Source organism: Sorex fumeus, unplaced genomic scaffold, assembly GCF_029834395.1.
Source record: "Sorex fumeus unplaced genomic scaffold, SorFum_2.1 ptg000002l, whole genome shotgun sequence".
Taxonomy (NCBI): domain Eukaryota; kingdom Metazoa; phylum Chordata; class Mammalia; order Eulipotyphla; family Soricidae; genus Sorex; species Sorex fumeus.
Window position 1 is genome coordinate 4266521 of NW_026606059.1, and position 25239 is coordinate 4291759.

General features: G+C 57.6%; 1 protein-coding gene across 2 annotated transcripts in view; it reads right to left on the bottom strand.

The window, feature by feature from the left end:
* The window catches only part of ATP6V1H (ATPase H+ transporting V1 subunit H), a 50477-nt gene extending 25778 nt beyond the window's left edge, over window positions 1-24699 (bottom strand). Inside the window, exons 1-8 of one of the 2 annotated variants that reach the window (XM_056109742.1) lie at window positions 24552-24699; window positions 21436-21538; window positions 19914-20003; window positions 14533-14646; window positions 12071-12175; window positions 9738-9791; window positions 3820-3917; window positions 754-946 (exon numbers count right to left, since the gene is read on the bottom strand). In XM_056109742.1, coding sequence (XP_055965717.1) covers window positions 754-946; window positions 3820-3917; window positions 9738-9791; window positions 12071-12175; window positions 14533-14646; window positions 19914-20003; window positions 21436-21538; window positions 24552-24664 — 870 coding nt within the window. In that variant the 5' untranslated portion in view covers window positions 24665-24699. The remainder of the gene's footprint in view (window positions 1-753; window positions 947-3819; window positions 3918-9737; window positions 9792-12070; window positions 12176-14532; window positions 14647-19913; window positions 20004-21435; window positions 21539-24551) is intronic. The other variant, XM_056109750.1, reaches the window with a different exon arrangement.
* Window positions 24700-25239: the final 540 nt, after the last annotated feature.

A 25239-nucleotide genomic window follows, 5' to 3' on the forward strand; every position in this document is an offset into this window, starting at 1 on the left:
AAGGGCTCTTCCCCAGGTAGCAGCCCAGGTGGGGGACCGGGGGGAAGCCCTGCAGAGCCGATGGAGCAAGAAAGCTGCGTGGACCCAGCCCAGGTGCTGCCGTGCCGGTGTCACTGCCAGGCACGTGTCGCCCGCATCCCCCTCGAGACGGGGCTTCCATATGGGACGCAGGGACGTGTCCTGGCCTCTCCCCGTCTTTGAAGACGTGGCGACACCGTTCTCTCCTCAACCTTGCTCTCTCTCTCTCTCTCTCCCTCCCTCCCCTTTCTCGGAAACCTCCAATAAAATCTGCTTTTCCTTTAAAAAGAAGAAGCAAAGAAAGAAATGTAACGCAACTCAGTAGATCCAGAACCAGAAAAGGGACTTGCCACTCTCTGACCATGAGGCGACTCCCTTTCCTCATTTCCTTTCTAGCGCCCTGCAAGCCTCACACTCCGTCCTTTCAAATGAGTTTCTCCCACACAGCGCCACTCCGCTGGGCCAGAAACACCAACCGGCTCTGAGCCCACCAATAAGTCTGGAAAAAAGGCAATTCCATATCCCACCTGCCGATGGTCTTCTATTTTGCTTCACAGCGTAAAATACCTCACCAAATGCACACGCACAGACACACAGACACATACACACATTCATGCACCGAGCGTGCACACACGCACACACACGTACATACACACGCGCGCGCGCGCACACACACACACACACACACACACACACACACAAAGGCACCATCAAAAGAACCGCAGCAGCACTTACCCGGAAGGCCGCCAGGATGATCCGGGTCACCTTCTCCTTGACGGACTCCTGCAGGATGTCGGACAGCACCGGGATGATGTTGTAGCGGCGCAGGTGCTCACACATCTGCGGGCTGAACGCCAGGAGCCAGATGGAGAAGATCATCTGGTACTGCAGCTGGAAGCCACACTTGTTGCTCAGAACGCCCATTATGCTGGAAAGGAAAAGGCAGTGAGAACGCATTCCGCGGGAGAGCGGAAGGGGGGAACGACTATTCTCTTCTGGCATGAGAAAGACAAAATCTTTCTGAACCGTGTCCTCAGTTTCTCTTCGACCAGCAACAACAAGCGAATCGGACCCCTCGCAGAGAAGGCCGGCCCCAGGCCTCGGCCCAGGGGTCACCGTGCTTGAACAAACGCAACACTCGCTGCAGGAAATAAGCCGACACACAACACAGTGAAGGGAACGGTGAGAGGAATGTGACCAACACTGAAGAAGCGGAAGCCAGCAACAGAGACGCACTGGGCAGGCCCTGACAAGGACGCAGGGCCACAACTCTGAGTCGAGATGGCCAAGGAGACCATTAATAAGTGATGGCGTCAGATATACTCAGGAAACTCAGGCGGGAGGCGGGGGAGAGACTGGTGGAATCCTGTCTTGTCTGAATATGAACTACCCAATGAATCTGGGGTCCGAGCCTCAGAAGCCTCTAGCCAGTCTCCCAGTTCACTGACACTGGGTCACTGGGTGGGCACCAAAGAGGCTGGCCCAAGGGTAAGCCCTCGAGAAATTTCTCTGGGGAGTGTTCGCACTTAAACCTGCAAGACAGAAACTGCCCAATCAGACCACTAAAAAAAAAAAAAAAAAAAAACAGAATTGCAGGAAACTCAAAACCTATAGAACACACAACTCAGAGTGAACCCTAATGCAAACTACTCATCTTCGTTAAAAAATTTATCAATCGTGGCTCATCAATTGAAATATACCACAATAACACAAGATTTAATAATAGGAAGACTGTGGGTGCTTCCTATACACACACACATACTAATACATACTGCATTTATACTTTCTATGAAAACCTAAAAAAATAAAGCCAATAAACAAAAAAAGTTAAACTTAAATCGTTCTTGCAGTGCCAGAGATCAAACTCAAGGCCTCAACACAAGCCAGCTACACCCTGGCCCAAATAAAATCTCATACTGATGTCTACGATCTCCAGCCTCAGGATTCTGATCCTCTCCCGCTTGGCCCAGTTCCACCCGTGCAGCGGCCCAGCCCCCCGCCTGACTCTCCTCGCAGTCCTCTCAACCCTGCTGGTCTCGGTTCGCTCTGCCACAGTCCTGCAAGGGCTAGAAAATCAGGGCGCCTGACACCGTCCACGGCGGCTGTGGTCCCCTCTGCCTCTGGGTGTCCTTCCACGCTGGGCTCTGAGGGCCGAGCGGTCAGCCCTGTTCCTGCAGGTCAGCTGACCACAGGAACGGAGGGAAGAAAGCTCTCCTGGAGCGTCCTGCTTGCTCCCTCTGGGCACTACTCCTTCTGGGCACTATTCCTTCCCCCGGGCACTGTTCCTTGCCCTGGGCGCTACCCCTTCCCTTGGGCAGTACTCCTTCCCCTGGGCACTGTTCCACCCGGCCCCACGGCAGCCGTGCTTGCCCGGGAAACAGGCGCGTTCATTTTGCAGCAGCTCTGACAGGGCTGGCTCCGCCCACACCCACCCCCGACAGACCAAGGCAAGCACCAGGCAGACGCTGCCCTCCCACTCCCGGAGCCCAGAGTCCCAGCGCTGGGAGGAGGCCGAGCCACTCACGCCTGGATTTCGAGTGCACGCACACACCTGCCCAAGCCGGTCTGTTTCGGCAGCTCTGACCTCCGACCTGTGCTCTCCTGTGCAAGGGCCAATACCGGCCCTGCCCACTCTCTGGACACTGGAGAGATCCCATGTCCGTCCACAGATGGGAACTGGCCAGCTAGCTCTTCCCAGGTGACCTCAGTGAGAATCAAAACGTTTCCATGAGCAGAGGGCTTAAGGAGTGCTCGCCACTGGTCCCGTTGTTGAGGACAAGAACGAAAGGTTTCGGAGGGCGCCAGCAGGAGTGACCACCGGGCACAGAGCCAGGAGTCAGCCCAGAGCGCAGCTGGGCATAGCTCAAAAAATTAAAAACGAAAACACATTTCTAAGGTTAACTGAGCCTCCTGGAACGAACATCCATACACGAGAGGTGAGGAGGCAACCTGCTTAAATCCGATGACACAACGTCACGATCATCTAATAAGTTCCTCTTGCTCCGAGGCCTGGCTGGACCACCGAGCTCTGCCAAGGAACTGGCATCCTGTGTGGACTGTGCCCAGCAGAAAACGGTCTCTTCAGTTACCCCGGGAATAACTGACTTAATCGACATTAGCTCTTCCATTACGAAGAAATAAACTGACTTCCTCAGAGTCGAACAGAATTCCGTCCTTACTGGGGGGTGGGGGAGAAGCGGCCGGGCAATCTGCTGGTGCCGTTTTACTAAACGTGTGAACTTTGGGGACCTGCAAATCAGGATCCGGGGAAGAATCTCTCACTACGGGACAGGGAGGCAGTGAAGGGGAAAGGCACTTCCCCGGAACCCAGCAGACCCTACCTAGACCCCAACACTGCATCCAGCCCCGGTTATGCCAGAACGGAGACCGAGCACAGAGCCAGGAATAAGCCCTGGGGGCCACGGGGTGTGGCTCAAACCCCCCACCCCACCCCAAAAGGAGGGAAGGAAAAAAAAGCCCAATTAAACAGTATTCCAGAGAAAGTTTCGATTCACTCTGTTGAGTTCTGCTTCCGTTTTCCACAAGGCACTGCAGACTCCCTCCCCCCAAGGATCTGGAATTTGTTCTATGGAGTTTTCGGCTCTCGGGAGCTGATGACCTTTAAGATACACCTGACCACTCGGTGTGGCAGAATCTGGTTTCTAGGAAAGCTCGCGGGAAACCTGACAAAACAGCCGTTTCCAGGCAGGCGAGGCTGCTTAGCGCTCGACGACGGTCCTCCTCTCTGCAGATGTCCAGGAGCTGCTGCCCGGCCACCTGCACGGAGGAAAGGGCACTCACCAGTTCACCCCGTCGGCCTCCACCCAGGCAAAGCGGTACTCGTTGACGCGAAGCATGAGCTGCAGGCAGCCGGCCACGCACTGCACGTACTGGGAGCTCTGGGGGGACAGGGGGCGGCCGTCAGAACCTCAAGTGGACACCGGGCCCCGCGCCCGGAGCCCCCCAGCACGGCCCAGCCGCCCCAGGACGCGTAAGCTAGGCCCCCGGTTTGCCTCTGTCTTCGCTTCTGACGACGGAAGTTCCTCAGCCCCACCGGATCTACCCGGTCTGTAACACCCCCCCCGCCACACGGGCGTCAGGAAGGGCCCCGGGAACCTCCGGCACGGCCTGGTGAACATCGAGGGCCGTCCCCTCCTCCCCGCAGCTGCCGGGCACTGCCAGGAGGCCCGAGGAGAGGACGAGTGTCTGGTCTGACCCGATGCTCCTGGGCAACACGGAACCTGCCAAGCCCCAGTCGCTTCCTCCTCCCCGAGCCCTCCTGATGAGCACATTTGGAGGAGGAGGTGAGGAGTTCAGTGGGCGCGCAGCTAGTTAGAGAGACTCAACATGGAGAACTTGGACACGCTGCATGTCAGAGAGCGCTACACAAGAGGGCTGGAGCGACAGCAGAGTGAGCAGGGCGCCTGCCTGGCATACAGCCAACCTGGGTTCAATCCCCGGCACCCCATATGGCCCCCCGAGCACCCCCAGGAGTGGTCCCTGAGCACCGCCAGGAGTGATCCCTGAGCACCGCCAGGTGTGGTCCAAAAGAAAAAAGCTACATAACATATAAAAAATGGGAATTCCTGGAAAAGTGTAATTTCTTTAAATTGTCCGCAGAAACATCAGGGTTAAATCTGAAATGTGGAGTTGGAAAGAGAAGTATTATTAAGCCACTGTAAGGCCCCGCACCTTCCCCCAAACTAGCCACAATATCTAGCCTACATCTTCTCTATTCATCACCAGCTTTAATTTACATCCATGTGAAACAGGCAAGGAGAAACTGCACATCCCAGTCTTCACCAAAAGCAAAAAAAGAACTAGGTGACCTCACAAAACCTAAGGTATGTGACACTACCACTCTGTTTCATGAAAATAGAGCTGTCAGACTCAGCAATCCCAGAGACTCCAGGCCCCGCTGATTCCAGCACCCAGACAGAAGAGCACTTGATGGGAGAGTCCAAGAAACGTGTTAGCCTAGATACGACCAGAAAGCGGTGAACGCAGCCGTCCAGAGGTGCGTCGCACCCAGTAATAACGAGGGAGCATTTGACCCAGCAATACCACTCCTGGGAATATATCCCAGAGAGGCAAAAATGTATAGTCGAAGTGACATCTGCACTTGTTTGTTCATTGCAGCCCTCTTTACAATAGCCAGAAACTGGAAGAAACCTGAATGCCCACGAACAGATGACTGGTTAAAGAAACTTTGGTATATCTACACAATGGAGTACTATGTAGCTGTTAGAAAAGATGAAGTCATGAAATTTACATACAAGTGGTACAATATGGAAAGTATCATGCTAAGCGAAATGAGTCAGAAAGAGAGGGATAGACACAGAAAGATTGCATTCATCTGGGGGATATAAAGTAACAAAGTATGAGATTAATACCCAAGAATAGCTGAGATCAGCACCAGGAGGATTACTCCATAACTTAGAGGCCAGCCGGGTATCCTAGAGGAAAGGGCAGCTCAGATAGAGAAGGGAGCACCAAATAAAGGGTGTTTGGAGGATCCTCCCAGGAGGGGAGATGCATGTCGAAAGTAGACTATGGACTGAACATGTTTGCCACTCAATGCCTCTTTTGCAGACCACAACACCCAAAAGGAGAGAGAGAACACAGGGGATTGCCCTGCCACAGAGACAGGGGGGATGGGGGGATGGGGGTGGGAGGGATATTATCCATGGTGGTGGAAAATGGGCACTGGTGGAGGGATGGGTATTTGATCATTGTATAATCGAAACCCAAGCACAAAAAATAGTAAATCTACAACTGTACCTCATGGTGTTTCACTAATAAAAAAAAAAATCATTAAAAAAAAAAGAAAAAAAAAAAAAACGAGGGAGCGAATGTGGGGGGGGGGCCTGTCCCTTCAGCTGAGGCTGCCGGCTAGGAGTGCTCTGGGGAAGAGCGGCCCCCTCTGCTTCCGAAGGTTCCTCTGCCTCAGGAACACCCCACATGGTCCCCCCCAAGCCCCTCCAGAGCAGGCCCCGAGCACAGAGCCAGGAGCAAGCCCTCAGCACCGCCGAGAGTGGCCCCAAAAAACCAAAAGAAAAAACGTGTTTTGATGTTTGAAAGGAAGTTCCTTTACTGCGGTCCCAAAGCCCTGCTGCCCCGCGCGACCCCGCCTGCCTCGCCGCGAGCCGCAGGGAAGCTCACGGCCTTCTCACGGGCACCTCTCCCGAGCGGGCAGTGCCCACGCTGAGGCCCAGCAAGAGGGGGACCGAGCGGGTGGCTGCAGAGAGCCGGGCACTGAGGGCAGGGAGGAAGGCGGGAGGGGAGACGCAGGGCTCCCTCCGAGGGAGGAGCGGCCAGGCCAGAAGCAGAGCCCACGCCGCGGGTCACGGACACCCTCCACGCTCGCTCGTCCCCCGCGGCTCCCTGCCGGGGCAGCTGCCAACCCCAGTCCTGGCCGCCTTCCCGCGGGGAGCCCCGGCAGCGGACACCCACACCCGGACTCCAGGGCGGGCAGCACATGCTCGGAGAAGGACAGACAGACGGCTGCTCCCGCAGACCCCCAGCCGGGCCCACACACCTCAGCTGAGGCTGGGGGCGGAGGGGTGGAGGAGTCACGGTGCCCACGAACAGGCTGTAGGCTGTGATGCAGCAAGTAAAAAGAACCAGACGAGTAAGTCAGAAGGCGGGAGGCGGGCTGGATGTCACGGCTCAGGGCCACAGTGAGCACACGGGAGCCTGTTCTTGGGCTTAGGAGCAAAGTTCCTCTGTCTGGCTACAATGTGTGTTTTGAGTAATTGTCTGAGTTGGGTTGCGGGATTGTGGGGGTGGAGAGGGAGGGCTGAGGGTCCTTGAGGGGGGCTGCACAGTGACGGGCGTGCTGTTGGGATATTGCATTAGAACCATCATTCAGGGGCTGGAGCCATAGCACAGCGGGGAGGGTGTTTGCCTTGCACGCGGCCGACCCGGGTTCGATTTCCAGCATCCCATATGGTTCCCCTGAACACCGCCAGGAGTAACTCCTGAGTGCAGAGCCAGGATTGACCCCTGTGCATCGCCCCAAAAGGAAAAAAGGAAAAAATAAAAAACTCCCTTAGCAAAATTAATGTTTCAGTTAAACAGCTGAATTCATTCATTTACCTTAGGGAAAAAGACTACTCAAATCTAAACTATCTTAAGTGTGTGTGTGTGTGTGTGTGTGTGTGTGTGTGTATTTATATATGAGATGCTCGAATCAGTTTCTATATGAGCTGCTCGAATCAGTTTCCACAAAACACTCCCAACAGCTGCCCCTGCCACTGTACTCACCTCACTCAGGAGTTGCCACGTCGGCCCCCCATGAGGTCCCCAAGCGACGGAGACCGAGAGACCAACCATCCTCAGTCCCGAACCCTACGCAGCCCTTCGGTGCCCCTCAGGCACTTAGGCAGGGATGGGAAGGGTGGGGGTGGGGGGACACAGAGTCCAGAGTCCAAGGGAAGTGGGGTTGGGGCCGACAATCAGGCGGCAGGTGGGCAGCGGCCCGGCGGGAAGGAGTCCAAGAACCCACCCTCTGGCAAGACGCGCGAAGGGGCCAAGTCAGACTCAGCCCTAAACCAACCTGTCACAGGCTTATAGGAGACATCACTCCACTACTAGTGTCTGCGTGCCTCAATCCTTGGTGCTCTCCGAACGTCCCCACGCCCCGCTTAGGTGCGACGGAGGCCAGCACTGGGCAAGGGACAGCCACCTGGCAGGGCGGGGACCGGGCTGGGATGGGCGGCTGTGCCCCCAGCCCTGGGGACAAGGCCGCAGACCCTGACGTCTCCTGGCCATCAGTCCTGCGCCGCGGAGACAGCAGGTGAGCGGGGTCCGGCCGTGAAAAGCCGCCGGGCAGCTCTCACCCTGCACAGCACTCACCCAGAGACAGAGACAGAGACAGGGCGTCCGGCACGGACCCGCTGGGAAGGCCCCTCAGGGTGGCGCGACACTGACACCCAGCGGCCAGGCTGAGCACTGCGGCTCCCCTGAGCTTCCTGGACTCTCTGGACACCAAACACAGCCCCAGGAGGCCCTGCAGCCGGGCCCAGCCGGGTGGGGCAGGACCCCAAGGCCCCAGCTGCTCCTGACCATGTGTCAGTCCAGGCCCGAACCAGGACTGGGGCGCTGGGGCGCCTGGTCCACAAACACTTTTTTGTACTGTTTTGGATCTCAGCTGGCGATGCTCGGGGGTTCCTCCTGGCCCTGCCTTGAGAAACGACTCCTGGTGGTGCTCAGGGCTGCCCGCCATGCCCAGGCTCGGCCCCCAGACACTGCCTGGGACAGTCCGAGCAGGCGCTTCACGGGGGGCCTGCGGGTGCCCAGCACAGCCAGTCCCGGCCCCTCCGCCAGCGAGCGAGTCACCCCTGTCTCCGCCTCGCAGCAGCGTAGCTGGGGGCCGGGCTCATGGCAGAGGGCGAGGGTGAACGCTCGAGGAGACGGGGCTGCGCCGTGAGTGGAACGGAGCCGGGCGTGCAGGAGACGCTCAGCAGATGAAGAGCAGCGGCCCGGCCCGAGTCCCGGGCTAAAGTACAAGAAACAAAGGCGGGGAGAACACGTCTGCATAGACGGAGCGATTCCGAGCTCCGCGTCCACAGCCACGGAAAAAGGAAAGATCCGTGGGAAAGAGGCGGGATCTATCCAGGACTCGGGAGCACTGTGTCAGGGAGGGCGAGCAGAGGCCGTCCCTTCCCTCCCGGCGGCCCTGGCAACCCTGGCACTAGCTGCCGCGGGGCGGGAGGCCCCAGGAACCTCAGTGCCCCTGGGGTCTATGACTCTGCGTGCTCCCACTTACCTCATGACGGGACCCTAAGAACCTAAGTGGATTTTTGAGACAAATGGTTGTTCTGGGAACGTCTGAAATTCTCACCAGCAGATTTGTTGGAAAGACAAACTAAGCGATTCTTCCCGTTTTCGTGGTTTCTAAGTGTGACTTAAGCCCTGGCCAAGGAGCTGAGGCAGGCCCGGACACCTGCGGACGCTCACGGGGGCGACCAGGCAGGCCGAGAAGATGCTCTGGGGGTCAGAGCGGAACCCTCGCCCCTACCCCATGGCTCCCTCCCGACGAGCTGTAACGTCAGTCTGGCCGGGCGGGCTCCCCTGAGTACAGCGGCAGCTGGCACTGTCTCGAAGGGGCACAGCAGCTCCAGCCATGACAGGGCTGGGGCGCTGGGGTAGCGCTGACCGCGCGGACCACGAGAGTCTGCCCCGAAGAGAGGAAGGAAGGGCAGCAGCTGACAGCCGCAGAGCCCACAGCCCCCGCCACGCACGGGGCAGCGCCCACACGGTGCCGTGACTCCCGCACTGCAGGGCTCAGCAGGTCAAGATGAAGAAGGTCCTTTATGATCAACTGTCTGCTCCCACTGCCCATCAGAATTCACTCCTGCCGATTCTAAAGCAGCTGTTTTCAGAAGGAAGAAGGAAGGAAGGAAGGAAGGAAGGAAGGAAGGAAGGAAGGAAGGAAGGAGAGAAGAGAAGAGAAGAGAAGAGAAGAGAAGAGAAGAGAAGAGAAGAGAAGAGGCAGCAGGAAAGGGCGCGCCTCGTGTCTCAGAGGAAGAGAGATCGCCATGACCGTCACCAGGGAGTGACACGGTCCTCACGGTGCATTTCCCTAACAGGAGGTGAGGTCAGACCCACAGGCGTACACTTCGGGGGCATCAACACAAGGGTCAATGTCGGAGACGCAGAACGACTCCGACTCGGGGTGTTGGGTCAGCCAGGGAGGAAGGGAGGGATATACTTACATCGCTTGAGGAGACTGTTCCTGTTTCAACAGCGACTCCGCTACCTCGCAGTCTCTATTGTGAAATAAATAACTTAGTACTTAGTTTTAAGTTTATCCTAATTTACCAGCAAACAAAAGGGAGTTGGGGGTGGGGGTGGGAAGGTTCTGCAATTTGGGTTTTTTTTTTTCTAATCCTACTTGGAAGAGCAGCTTCCGCTAGTAAAAAGCATCAAGAAGATGGAACTGTGCCATTAGGCACTTCCGGAGAATTCCTCTTAGAAATCATTACACAAGAAGCTGAAACAAACCGACCGCTAAGCTCCAGCTACACTCCGCAAGTGACGCTGCTTACAAGGCCACGTCTAAAGACTCCGTCGCTGTTTTCCCACCAGAACCCGATGCCCGAAGAAGGTGAACTCTGCCCTACTGTGTGCCAAGCTCCCCAGCAAGCACCTGCCCGCAGGGAGAACGGCACACGCCAAGCGCCCGCGTGCTCTCCAGAGAGGATGGAAGGGTTCAGGCAGAAGCAGACGTTTCTGGAAGGAAGGAGACGTTCGAGTCCGCAGCCAGCACGTGCCGAGGGCAGACAAGAGCTCTGACCCCCCCAGCACTGCAAGCCAGTTCCCAACCCAGAGCGAGGCCAGAGCGAGGGCCCCGGGCCACCGAGAGATGGGGAACGGGAGGGGGTCACGCACAGAAGAAAACAAGGTCAGCGGGGGCACAGATGGGGGGACGCTCCAGGCTCCCGAGAGAAGCACCCACGTCCCCCTTCGCTAGTCAGAGCACAGGCGGCCTCGCAGGGCCTGGGGCCGGCGGGAGGAGAGAGAATCCCAATCAGGACAAGAAGAGGGATTCTGGGTGACCGCCCCCCACCGGGCATCACGCCAAGGAGCAGCCGGGAGGCGCCCAGAGGGCTGACCGGGAGACGCGAGGCTGTGGCCGGCCGCAGGGGCCAAGTGAGAGAGGCCGAGGCAGAGCAGAGGACGAGGAGAGCAGGAAGCGGCAGGCAGGAGGGCAGGTCCCCGGGGTCCCGAGAAGCCCCGGGCACAGGGAAAGAGCCACCCGCATCCCCCGAAGCCACACGACCCTCCCCTTCCTGACACCGGGGCGGAGTGAAGACCCTGGGAGTCACTGCAGAGTGACGGAGCATCCCCACGGACGACACACTTGCCATTCGCATGTCAGAGAAAAAGCAATGGTGGGGAAAAAAACGCAAAACACTGGGTGGCCAGGCACGGTCCACTCCGGTACCGGCGTCTGCTCCGTGAACTGAGCGCGGCGGGGGCCGCCTCCCCGGCAAACCCCGAAGCTAGCACCGGGGCAGAAGGCGCTTCGACCCTGGAAAGGAATTCGATGCGAGGCGGAGAGAGGAGGAAGGAAGGAAATCACCTACCAAGCACCGAGTCGCATTCTGACCCCAAGCGACACGCTTTAGAAACTACGAATCTACCTCAAGTCACCCAATGCCATCCACTAATGCAGTCTCTCCCGTTCCAGAGAGCCGGACTCAGTAACACCGGGGCAAGCGCGTGGCTCCAAGAATACACTCAAACTCTGAGCTACACTGCGTACCGCTCACTTTTGATTTCCAAAGTCCTTAATTTGACCAAGACCCTGCGAAACAGCAGGATCTAATCGGAACGATCACTCGGGCTTGCCCACGCCCACGGGAGGCAGTGCCGGGGTGGGAGGGGCCGCTGGGGAGAGAGGGGCTTGCCTGGGGGCCCACCAAGAGCGCCCTGGTGGTGCTCGAGGCTGGGCTGGCCGCTGCCTGGCGTGAGACAAACCCCTGACCCCCGCCCTGGTCTCGGGCCTGCAGCGTCCTGCCTCTGGGCCGGGCTGCGGTTCCGGGGAAGCGTGAGGGAAAAGCCCAGGAAGCCGCTGTTCTCCAGCTGCTACAGACTTCCGTCTGCCTGCAGGGAACGGCTGCGGGGGGGCCCCGGCCCGGGAGGGAGGAGCAGCTGGCCCAGACCACTCGGCCCGAGGAGCAGTGACCGAGCAGGGGCCGTCGGGGAGCCTCGGCCGCGCAAGGAGGCAGCAGGGGGTCGGCTCAGATGGCGCCGCCCACCCTGTGCCAGCGCCCAGAGCCGTGTGTCGCTCACGGGGCTCCTTGGCCTGGCGCGTGACCACAGGGTCTAAGGGGAGACCACGGGGAGCCGCCGGGCCAGAGTGACCGCAGGGCAGCTGCCCCCTGCCAAGGGCTCCCGCCCGCCTCACAGAACTGGTGCAGGAAGCAGCAGGGTGAGGAGAGAAGGCGGCGAGGGGCAGGAGGGGAGGTGCGGGGGGAGCCTGGGGGAGCCCGGGGAGCGACTCCCTCCCGGCGGGACACGGTGCCCCTGGGAGGGCCGTTACCTGCGAGCTCAGCTGGGTTTTGATCCAGTTGAAGTAGTAGTTCAGGTCACTGCCTTCCATCAGCTCCTTTCCCCAAGCGGCTAGTTTGGCGATGATTCTCGCTGCCTGAAAATGGGGGGAAATGCATGAAAACACTGAGTTTACAAATTGTATAACCACCCAAAAAAAAAAAAATCACACCACTTCTGTTTTCAGTTTTTTCATACTCGACTTCTCCCCAAGAGGGTCATTATTTAGTTTTTCAATATATCCTAATACACAGTCCAAAAAACATATATTTGTTGGTTTGGAGCCCCCTCTGGCAGTGCTGAGAAGTGACCCCTGGCTCCTGGCGTGCTGAGGGCCCACACGTGACGCTGGCCAGCGGCACCCTGAGCCTCCCAACTGTCGCTCCGCCCCAAGGACTCTCTGCCAAACACGCGGCGCAGACATACTCGCATCGACCCATTAATGCTGCACGCTTTAAACGCTTGACGTTTTGCCAATTATGTCTCAGTAAGTGGCGATATGTGACGGATGTGAAAAGCTGCTTCTCCCACACACATTCAACGAAGTATTCGAGTCCTCGCTGGAGGCAAGCGAGTGCTTTCCACCCTAGTGACCGGCTCTAACTGACCCTGGGCAGTGGAAGGCCGAGGTCTCCCCGGAGACACAGCCATGGGCAGAGCCGGGCTGAGGGGGAGATGGGCCCCGGGCCGGGTGTCGCCGTGCTGGGCTCAGGGCACACCCATGGCAGCACAGGCCGAGACAAGCAAACGTGCTTCCTTCTCTCGAAACAGGCCGAATTTTCCCAGTTAAAGGAGCAACTTATCTAGGAAGGATTCCTGCAAGGAAACCAAGGACTAAAAAAATCAGCAGGGGCTGGAGCAATAGCACAGCGGGGAAGGCGTTTGCCTTGCACGTGGCCACCCGGGTTCGATTCCCAGCATCCCATAGGGTCCTCCGAGCACTGCCAGAAGTGACTCCTGGGTGCAGAGCCAGGAGGAACCCCTGTGCATTGCCGGGTGTGACCCAGAACGCAAAATCATGAAAAAATTTAAAAGCAAAAACAAAAATATCAGCAATGTGAAGCACAAGTAAAATGCGAAAGAACAAGAGCCTACACCCTCCCATTCGAATCTACCCTCAAAATCTGCACGGCCAGCCCAAAGTCACTGGAGCCAGAAAGAAATCAAAATGCAGATTTGACTACACAGGTAATAATGCTGACCTCTGCCCAGTGTGTATTTGGTCTGAGACACTGATTTCAGACCGCATTGTACTTGGGCCATCTAAGAGGCATTATCATAAAACCATCAACTTCAGGAAACTATTTAAACCACAATAAAAAAAAAAAAACCTCTGTCATCTTAAAGAGGAAATGTTTCACTGATTCTTTTTTTAAAGTTGCTTTACAATAAAGCTTATTTAGTGAATTTTCCGTGATTTCTCATTCCATAAGATCAGGTGTGAAAGACAAACACACCGGTAAATAAAGCAGTGAGCACATTCAAAACACGCACGCTGGAGAACAGTTCCTGGGCAAGAGCTCGTGATTGGAAAGTGCCAAGTCCCCATGGCAGGGGCTGCCTCACGGGCCTCCCCTACAGCTGCCGACACGTGTCTGCCCTGCCAGGAGCCACCCCCAAGCATCACCGGGCACCGCCCCCAGGTCCCCAGGTCCCCAGGGAACCCCAGACCTCCTCTCCCTCCACCCCTTATCTCCCTCCGCCCTTCGTAAAGTAACACAGTGATCGGTGTCACCTGAGGAAAACAGGGCGGGGACAGGGGCGGGGTCTGGCTGGTGGCCCATGTTAACTAAACTCACATCTGCGAGTAGATGTGCGTGGCATATACAGGGGTGTTCAGGGGTCTAGGTGTGAGGCTGACACCTGAAATAGACAGTGTGGACCATCACCTGATTTATGATTTTTTTAAAAAACAAAGAGGACCACCACATCAAAGTTTGCCTCTTGGGCAGGGCTTAAAGACAGACTCGTGTTTAAGGAATTACAAAGCACCCACACAACCGTGATAAAACCTGGGGAGAGGGACGGGACAGCAGGTAGGACACCTGCCTCGGATGCAATCAAGGTCTGACCCCAGGCAAGCTACACGGTCCCAAGTTCCCAGGAGTGAGCCCTGAGCACAGAACCAGGAGTCAGCCCTGAGCACAGAGCTGGGAGTAAGCTCTGAGCACAGAGCCAGGAGTGAGCCCTGAGAGTAGCCAGGTGTAGACCAAAAGCAAAAACTAAAAGAACTGAACCGTGGCAGCTGCTTCCTCAATAAAATGCCATTCAGCAGTCACTGACCATCAGTGGCCCCCCACCCCGGACACATGGGCCAGACCAAGGCTAGACACTGTCACCGCACCCGCAGCACAGCCATGGCAGGCTGTCACAGGACTGAGCTACCCGTGGAGGAGGACAGCAGGACCGGCCAGGCTCCTCCCGCCCGCGCGCAGACCAGCCACCAGGACTCACCATGTGCACGGTGAAGAGGTCCTGGCGGTTCAGCATGGGCAGGAAGTAGGACCAGGCGGTGTTCTTGCCGCGCTTGGCGTAGTCGAAGAAGATGCCGACTCGCTGGTGCTTCTCCTGGAAGAGGGGACAGCGGACAGGGCGCGGTGATGAGGGGCTAACGGCCGCGTCTGCTCCTCTGCCATCCACTCCAATCCCACCCGCTCTCGCTCTCTCTGGCCGTGCCGGCACCTGTCACCCGCTCGTGATGGGGCAGGGGTGGCCCCGGGGGCGGACGGTGAATAAAGAACAAACCGGGACCTGGGGCCACAGTGCCCGGCACTCCCGGCTCTGGGCACAGGGACGGTCCCTGGCACCTCGGGGGACCAGGCGGGCGCCGGGGATCAAGCCTGGGTTGGTTGTGCGCCGGGCGAATCCTGGGACCACGGTAGGGTCCTCCAGGCCCACCTGGGTCACCCCGGAACAGAGCCAGGAGTAAGCTCTGAGTCCCACCAGCTGTGGCCCAGACCCCAACCTGCCCCCGAAATAAAGATTCCTAATGAGTCAAACCAAGAACACGGGCCAACAGTCTCCTGTTCTCCGTGCACATGTGTCAAGACACAGACAGGTGTGTGTGCGTGTGTGTGTGTGGTGTGTGAGAGAGACAGACAGACAGACAGAGACAGAGACAGAGACAGAGACAGAGAGCGTGCGCGGCTAGGCAGAGTGCAGAGACAAACCCCGCATGTCCCTTGACGTGGCTTTTCTCGAAGTCGGCACGGCAGGAGAGCGCCCAGTCCCTCAGCAGGCCTGGATGGAGACCATGTATGTCTGTTCACTGCTTCCTGGGGGCCCTGCCACGTGTCGCAGGCCTGCGACCTTCCCTGCACTTCGAGACCCCGACTCGCCTGAGTAGCAGGAGACCCGGCATCACAGCACGACCCTCCCACCCAGAGTGACACCATCTGTGCTTCCCAACTGAGCCCCCCCCCCCACACACACACACACAGATGCGTGTGGGACCTTCCCTCCACGTCCAAGAAGGCAGAGCAGCGCTGGACACCAGCCAGGCGGCCGTCTCCAGGAGAACTCGTCCCTGGCACCCACACCGAGACTCCGTGACACAGAACACGGAGACGGACTAACAGACACTCCGCCCAGAGGGAGCAGCAGAAACACGCAGGCGTGAGGCAGAGGCTCTCCGGGGGGACGAGGCTCGGACAAGGCAGCCTTGCCCAGAGTCGGCCCCGAACGCAGTGACGGAGAGAGGAGCTGAGGCCGTCCGGAAGCCCACAGCACCCAGAGGGCCCGCGTGACTCAGCAGTTTGTCACTTAAAAAAACCCTCTCTAAGGTACTGCAGGGGAGGGAAAGGGGAACCACAGACCGGTAGAGACCTGTGACTTCACCCGCACATGACAACGGCCAGACTGGAGAGGACAGTGCCCACAACTCGCCTGGCACAGGGTCAACAGCCAAGAAACACACGCACTGGCAAGCACAAAAACCCCACCCCACCCACCAAGGAAGGGACCGAGATGAGCAGACGGGTCCTGCAGAAAGACGCACAACCGGCCAGCAGGGCGGAGCCCCCCATGGCCCTCTCTGGTCAGCAGGGAAAGGCAACGCAGAACAACAGTAGATACCGGCTGACCCAGCGACAGTCCACACTCGGAGAGGAGCCAAGAAGCCAGCAGCCCAGCACCCAGGCCCGGAGCACCCAGCCAGGGCAGACCCCGCCAGGGAAACTCCCGGCACACACGGGAGTGTCTGCCCAGACAGCGGAAATCAACAGCGAAGGCCCCCAGCAGGGAAGTGTGGGAAGCCGGCCCTTTAACTGACCGAGGGCCTAGGTGCCTGTGCTAGGCATGGTCATCTTGACCCACGCGACCCCGTGGCAGGCACAGCCTGTGCTACGTATGGTTATCCTGATGTATGGTTATTCTGAGAGAACATCTGTCATGGCTGTCAGTAATAACAAGTAACTACCTCGTGTCTGGTACGCGATGCGTACAAACTTTGTAAATCATATGGACATGACCCTTCGTGTAATCACCTGTGTCTGGTACGAGATACACACAAACCTTGTAATGCATGATATGTGAAAACAAACCTTCCTGACCACATATGGGCACGACCTTTAGTGTAGCTGCCTCACTAATGGATATATACCCTGACTGCCCCCAATAAAGTCTGTCCCTTTTTCTCTCAGTTTCTGAACTGCACTCTGTCTCTTGTGTCTTGTGTTCATTTGGCTGGTCCCTCCTTGCACCTACGGACCCTAGGGCCACCTCCGCGGGCCGGAGAGTGGTCTGGCGGGGCTCCCCGCAGGAAAGGCCCCGCGCACCAACCCCGCGGAGTCGCAGCCCGTCCAGCAGAGCCTGGGGCCGGGGGAGGGCGAGCCAACGGCACACGCGCCACCAAGAGCTCCCCGGCTCCGGATCACGCCAGAGCCCAGCCAGGGAGCCCCGTGGGGAGAAGCTCTGAAGGGGCTTCTCGGGGCTGAAGCCCGGGCAGCCGGGCGGGGGACCCCCCCGACCCCCATGAGGAGGCACGCGCCCAGCGCCGACACCACACTCCGTGAACGCTCTGTCTGTCAGTTCTTCACACCCCGAGATTTTCATTCGGGTCTTTGCCTTCTAGCAGCATTTCCTGATCTAAAGCCAACACTCCCCTTCTCTTGCTTTGTCTTGTCTTGGGGCACACCTGACGATGTCCGGGGCTTACTCCTGGCTCTGCTCTCGAGACTGATTCCTGCCAGTGCTCGCGGACATCGTGGGGTGCCAGGGACCACCCGGACCAGTGGCACGCCAGGCCAGCCCCTTCCTGCTCCCCTCTCGGCCTCAACGTCCCCCTCCGGCGGATAAAACACGCTTCGTACCTTTCTCAGCCTATTCAGATGCCCCCCTTTAAATTATTTTCTAAATTCTCTTCACTCTTCCAAACGTTACACTCGTAGGATTTACCTATTTCATGTCCAAAGCGTACTATCCACTGAATTGCCCATCATGTTGAGTCTTTAAATTCACGTATCTCTAAAAAAAAGTTCTAGCTCTGAAGATTCGACAGGGACGGGCGTTATCAACCTATCATCGATTTGCTACTCTGTGGACTTGCAGATCAGCTCCATGCATCTGTATGTCTACCCGCAAAGAGGGGAGGGAGAGAGAGACAAAGAGACACAGCGAGTGAGGGAGCGAACGAGGGTGAGAGAGCGAGGGAGAGATTTTCCCCACATGATAAGAGGATAACGAATCGTTAAAGTCACAAGGAATAAAGATGTTGTCTATCAAACTAAGCTACAGGGCTGGCGTCATAGCACAGCGGGGAGGATGCATTTGTCTTGCATGCGGCCAACCCGGATTTGATTCCCAGCACCCCATGGGGTCCCCCAAGCACCACCAGGAGTGATTCCTGAGTGCAGAGCCTGGAGGAACCCCTGAGCATCACTGGATGTGACCCAAAACCCAACAGCGAAGGGCCTAGGTGCCTGTGCTAGGCATGGTCATCTTGACCCCTGGATGTGAAATAAAAAAATAAAAAGAGTAGTTTCAAAGGGGCCGGAGCAACAGTACAGTGGGCAGAGATTTGCCCTGCATACGGCCAACTGGGGTTCGATCCCCAGCACCTAGAGAGTCCCCTGAACCCACCAGGAGTGACCCCTGAGCACAGAGCTGGGAGTAAACCCTCAGCATCACCAGGTGTGACTCACAAACAAAAACTAAAACACCTGCTCTTGCAAGGGGTCGTCCGGCCCCTGGTGCGGAGATGGGGTGTCCAGTCAGGGGGCTGCAGTGAGGCATCTATGACGAGTGGGACTGGAGTCCTGTCAACCCCTGGGCCTCGACAAGCAATCACTTTTTAGAAAAACCAAACAAGAAAACCAGCACGCTTTGGAGAAGAGGGGCGAAAGCCACAGCCCAGCAGGGAGGGCGCCTGCCTTGCGTGCGGCCAGCCTGGGTCCACGCCTGGGCCAGGAGCCCCAAAGCCCCAAACCAAAACCCCATGGGGGGAGGGGGGGTGCGGGAGGAGCCCTGAAGGCCCAAGCCCCCGCCATGGTGCTCCTCTCCAGGCACCTCTCCACCAGCCCCGCACCCGCCAGTCCCGCACCCTGAGCCGATGACCCTGGGGCCGCCGCACACGCCCAGCTCAGGGCCGAGGGGAACGGCCCGGGAGCAAGGTCAGGGGCTACCGAGCAGGCACCGGCCCCCATGCCACAGTCGAGGGGGCACCAGCGGCCAAAGGAAACGCCCTGAGGCTGGCCCAGTGCTCACATGCACCCAGACCCAGCCTGTCTCCGCCCACCCCCGTGGCACACTTATGGGTATCACACACAGGACTTATGAGTGTCACACACACACACACACACACACACACGCGCGCGCGCGCGCGCGCGCGCACGCACACACAGAGTCTGCCAGGCTTTAGATCTGCACTTACAAAGGACTGAAAGACGGTCACCGTCATGCACTGGCCACGGGAGTTTCTGCCCTTCTCAGGTTCCACAAGGACCAACAAGTTCCCTATTGGGGGCAACAGGACAGACAGACGCCCACAGGGACGTGAGGCTCTCTGCCTCACTCACCAGGGAAAGGCAGACAAAACAGCCCCGAGCCGGGCACACGTCCCAGACGGCGGCCAGCGGGGAGCAGGCGGGCACTTCCCAGGGACAGGAGTCCGGCATCCGGATGGCCCAGCAACTCGACTCCCTGGCACCTACCCCCAGGGCCCGAAGGCTCTGGTCCCAAAAGACACGAGCACGCCACGTGCGCTACGGCAGCACCACCCACAAGAGCAAAGCCAGGGTCCGAGAACAGCCGCCGCATAACCAACTGCACAGACAGCAGAAGCCGACCCCGCCGAGGGAAACCGGGAAGCCCACGGCGTGCCGAGAAACGCGTGGGTCTGGACGCAGAGTGGGGTCAGCCCAAGGGCAGGGTCGGGAGGGAGGGACGCAAGGTGCTGACCCAGGCTCGATTCTGTCCCTCCCATGTTTCCCAGAGTCCTGCCAGTGTGCCCACCCGCCCACCCAGCCAAAGGAGAAAGGAATGGGCTCCAGAAAGGTCTCTCGCAGGTACGGGACAGAGACGGGCATGAGAGAACAAGAAGACAACAGCCGCCAACTCGGGCCGGGTCCTGGGGAGGCAGCGTCAGCCTGGCGGCCGGCGGGGACAGGACCACGATGTGCACAGAGACCTATCGCGAACAGCACTGCAAAGCAGTCTCAGACGAGCGAGAAAAGTAAAACGAAATAACAAAGATCGCCGGGGGGTAGGCAATCCGATCTTCTGTGTCAGAAATCACGTGTCACTCAACACAGCCAAGACCCGTCACTCTCCCCGGGGCCACACCTCACAGACACGCCCGGCACGTGGGGCCCAACAGGACGAGGCGAGGACACACCCACCTGCAGCATGTCGTCCACCATGGTCAGGATGTACTGCACCGTCTGCTCTTTGGAAATGTGGGTCATCAGATTTATGAAGGTTTTGGCACACTGGAATCAGAAAACAAAGCGTGTGTCAGCCGTCGTTCCAAGTGCAGCCACGACGCGAGACGGACTTTCAGAAAAATGACCCCTTTCCTAAGTTAAGGCACAAATGGTCCTACCTGATAGGGACGCCAGTTACCAAAAAAAAAAAAAAACACATTGCTTCTACAAAACCTGTGATGAAATACGGGAGGAAGACGACTGACAGGAGACCTGCTAAGTCATTACTATGCCGGGTTTCGACTGCTTCCAAACAGCCACTACACCTGGCCAGTCACCTGGTGATCACCAGTGATAACATAAACACCGTTATATAGATCATCAGACGTTATTTTGGGTTTTGATCTTTCAAAGACATTTTTTTTAGTTTGTGGGTCATACCCGGCGATGCACAGGGGTTACTCCTGGCTCTGCACGCAGGAACTACCCCTGGTGGCACGTGCTCAGGGGACCACACGGGACACTCGGAATCGAACCTGGGTCAGCCGCATGCAAGGCAAATGCCCTCCCCGCTGTGCTATCGCTCCAGCCCCTTCAAAGACTATTTCTGAACTCACTGGTGACTAGAGCAATCAGAGTCGGCACCCAGAGTCAAAGGCTGTTTATTCTGCCAGGTGTGGGCCCAAAACCAAAAATAATAAAATAAAAAATGTTTTAAAAGGAAACAGGGGCTGGAGCAATAGCACAGCAGGAGGGCGTTTGCCTTGCACGCAGCCAACCCGGGTTCGATTCCCAGCATCCCATATGGTCGCCTGAGCACCACCAGGAGTTAACTCCTGGGCACAGAGCCAGGAGCAACCCCTGTCTGTGCATTGCCGGGTGTGACCCAAAAAGCAAAAAAAAAATAAAATAATAAAAAATAAAAAGGAAACAAATGACCAAGGGCCCAAGAGACAGTATAATGGCTCAGAAGCTTGCTATGCACTCAGCCACCCCGATGCAGTTCCCAGAGCACCACCAGGTGTGACCCCTGAGCAGAGCCAGGAGTAAGTGATGAGTACCACTGGGTGTGCCCACCCCACCAAGACAATAAAGCAGTCGAGACACAGATGGGCTTCCTTACCAAAGCAGGGCTCCATCTCAGAGAATCTTATTCATATTGCAGTAAGAATACAAAGGGAGAGGGGGAGGGGTACTTTCAGGGGGAAAAATAGTGAAGCAACTTAACAAGCATCATATACTTTGAAGCAATAATTTCCCTTATAGAAATATACTCTAAGATTTGAGACATACAGAAAAGGGTAGAGGAATAGCATTTTCCCCCAAATCTATAAAGAAAACAAACAACACAACTGTCTTTCAATGAAAAGGAGTCTCGTCAAATGATGATTCCGATACGCGGTGGAATATTACAGAGCCGTTAAAAGGTTTCCTCGTGGTTTGAGTGTCCAGTGCTAAGGTGTTGATGTTACTGTGTTTGTAGGTTGACGTGGCTCACCTGGCTGCCCTCAGCCTGGAGCATCTCTTCCTTCTCCTCAGCAGTTCTCTTCATTTCAAACCTCTGAATGAATTCACAGTCTTCACCAGAAATCATCTGGCCCCTGGGAAGGGAGAGGGAGTGGTTTGTGTTCAGAAGGGAAACAGGGCCGTGAGCAGCTCAGGGGAGTTGCAGGCTCCCCACCCGACCCACACCAGCAGTAACCCTCAGGGGCTGCCACTGGGGGCTTCTCACTACCTTTCACTCATCATTCAGTCCCTGGGGTCTCAGATGACTTATCTGCCAAGTGGCATAAAAACCAGGCGGATGAAATTTACATACAAGTGGTACCACGTGGAAAGTATCACGCTGGGCGAAATGAGTCAGAAAGAGAGGGACAGACATAGAAGGACTGCATTCATCTGGGGCACATAAAGTCACAAAATAGGAGACTAACACCCAGGAGTGGCCGAGATTAGTACCAGGAGGTTCACTCCATGGCTTGGAGGCCAGCCGCACATGCTGGGGGGAAAGGCAGCTCAGATAGAGAAGGGAGCACCAAGTGAAGGGTGTTGGGAGGATCCTCCCAGGATGGCAGATGCACGCTGAAAGTAGACTATTGACCGAACATGACTGCCACTCAATGCCTCTCTTGCAAACCACAGCAACCAAAAGGAGAGAGAGGCAGGGTGGGGGGTGGGAGGGATACTAGGATCCGTGGTGGTGAGAAATGGGCACTGGTGGAGGGATGGGTACTTGATCATTGTACAACTGAAACCCAAGCACAAAAATTTGTAAGTCTATAACTGTACCTCATGGTGTTTCACTAATAAAAATTTAAAAAAAAAAAAAAACAGGCTGCCTCTCGGGGACGAGTGTGATGAAGTGACTCACACAGCCGCCTGCAGCCTGGCTGCGGCCAGTCTCCAACCAAACGCCCACGGCAGCACCACCCAGCCTCACCCCGCCTCATTCCCAAGGCACTGCATCTGCTCCTCGGATTCCACAAGAGCCAAGGCGCCCGTCCCCCCAGGGCGTCCCCTCCCCGCTGACCCCAGGAGCCCCAGGAGACCCCCGGGGCGGCCGAACTCCAGGTGACCGCCTCGGGCCTGAGCCTGGGAAGATCCTGCTCTTCCTGTCAGGGGTGTCGCAACTGTGCTTTCGCGGAGGCCCCGATCACGTAGTCACGTCTCCCCTTCGCCATCCCTCTGCTCTCACGTGCACCTTTCCACGGGCTCGTTTGGGGGGAGCCGGCGTCGGCCAGGGTGGGCCACGAGCAAGCAGGCGCCGGTGCGGCCCCTCTGGCCTCTGTAGCAGGAACTGAATCTGATTCAGCAAGGCTGAATCTCACCCACGCTGTCCCTTGCTCTGAGGGAGGGGACGACGTGGTGCCATCAGCTCCACAGTCCCCTGGCCACGCCTCTCCTCGCCCCGCCTGTGGCCCTGGGCCGCCACCTGTGCACCTGTGGAGACCGTCCCCAGACACGGTTCCCTCTATCAGCAGCCAGCAGCCAGCGGCAGGCGCGCCCTAACACGGGACCCCCACGCATGGAAACGCAGATGGGGCGGTGGTTCTTCTGGAGGAAGTGTGCGATTTAAACGGACAACAGAGCAAAGAGCAGAGGGGAAGGCGCAGTGTGACTTCTGTGGTCTGAGGCTCCCAGTAGGGGCCAGAGGAGGAAGCCATCAATCGACTCCCCAGGGAACAAACGTCCAGGCAGGCAGGCGGGAGAGCCAGCTTTACAGGAACAACAGGCGTGTTTGGGCCATAAACACAAACCCCCCACCAGCTCTCCACTCTAATCTCTCCTTAACCGAAAACAGAAAACAGAGCTCGGAACCCTCATTGGCCAGGGGCCGGCTGCCACCACACCCCCAGGGCGCCAGAAGGCTCCTCGCGGGGTCTAGCTCACGTGGACCGAAGACTTACACGAGGGGCCTGAAGAGAAGCAGGCGAGGAGCGTGTCTCAAGCCTGACCTTGACAGGGGTTCTTGGACGATCCCCAAAGAACAAGCAACAAAAGCCAAAACAAGGAAGATTACATCAAACCGCAAGGCTTCGGCAGAGGAAAGGAAACTATCAACAAAGTCAGTGGGCTGGGAAAAGCAGAATAAGGGTTTGCATAGGGGGGAAAAATCCTCAATCACTCACTATGACAAGGTTCTAAACAGACATTTCTCCAAAGATAACCAAAAGGCCAGCAGGCCTATAAAGAGGCGCTCAGAATCACTCTTTCACCAGGGCAATGAAAACCACCCCCTCAACGAGAATCACCCCCACACCACTTAGGGTGCCCATTACAGGGGGGGAAAAAAAAGGAGCAGGAGTTGGTGAGGACAGAGAGAAAAGGGAATCTGTATACACTCAGAGCAGTAACATCAGCTGGTGATGCCACGATGGAAAAGTTAAGATTTTCTTCTATGAATTAAAACCGGGGGTCAGGGTGGACGTGGCAGAGCAAGGGGGGGGGGGGGGGGGGGATGGCCGCCTTACATGCAACCAGCCCGCGTTGGACCCTCAGCCCACTGCCCGGTGTGATCCTGGAGCACAGAGCCAGGAGCAGCCCCTGGGCAGCGCTGGGCGTGGCCCCCAAACCGAAAATCAATCAAGAAAAATTGGAAACGCACAGCAGAAGAGGAAAGAGCTAGAATTTCCCGAGAGAGCCGTCGGCGTGCCAACGCCCCATGCTCGGGCCGAGCCGGACTCCAGCTAAGACGCACCGTGTCAGCAACCCCGTGGGGGACGGGGGCCCCTCTCACGCCCGCCTCACCCAGACACCCCGTGTCAGAGGACGGGCCCAGGCCGACCCCAGAGGAGAACCAGAGTCCACAGCAGGCTTCCTGTCCGTCACCTGGGACACACCCCGTGGCCCTCTGTTCCTCCACAGACCCCACGGCAGAATGACCACGTCCACCCTCACTCCTCCCCAGCCCATGGCCCGGACACGCGCCCCCTGACCCCCCTCGGGGAGACACAGTGTCCAGAAGCCCCGCTCCTCCCCTGATGGCCCACACCGCACCCACACACAGGCTCCCTGGCAGTGCCCGGCCAGAGGGAAGTGGCATCCCGGAGGCGTCTCAGTGTTTCCAGGCCACATGACGGGCCGTGCCCGCCTGACTCACGGCAGGGTACTCACTGCAGGTAGGACTGCCAGTTCACTTTGTTGGCACGGACTTCCGCGGCCTTGGCGGCGATGACGTTCGTGGGAACGGCGGCATCCACGGCGCCCCGAATATCCATTTTGGTCATCTACACCGGAGGACGTGTGATCTTCCGTGACAGACCTACCGAGGCGCAAGTCGGAAAAACAAACTCGTCACTATTTTGCTGTGGGTCGCGCTCAGCGGTGCTGGGAGCACTCCCTGTGCAGTGCTCAGGGGTAGCGCCAGCTGCTGGCGGGGGGGGGGTGGGGGGCAAGCAGGGCCGGGCACAGAACAAGGGGCCACTGCGTGCAAAACAGGAGCTCCAACCCCGCCGACATCTCCCCAAGCTCGCACCTTTAACGAGCACCAGCAGGATCACGGGGGTCACTGTTCCCACTCGACTCTCCCCAGGGTCCCGTCCAGATCCAAAACATCCCAAAGCAGAGAAATCACTCCAAGGGCTTGGGACATGCATCGCCTGCAGAAGGCCTGGCTGAATCGGCGCCTGGTCCCAAAGGACAGCCGAGGACCCCTGCCCAGTGAGCCGGGAGGAGCCCCTGAGCACTGCCAGGGTGGCCCCAAAAACACAAAAAAAATAAGAAGTGCTCTTAGCGACATATTTCAGGCCCGGCCCACGTATGCTGTTCCCAGAAACGTGTGCTCTGGAGGTGTTTACTAACA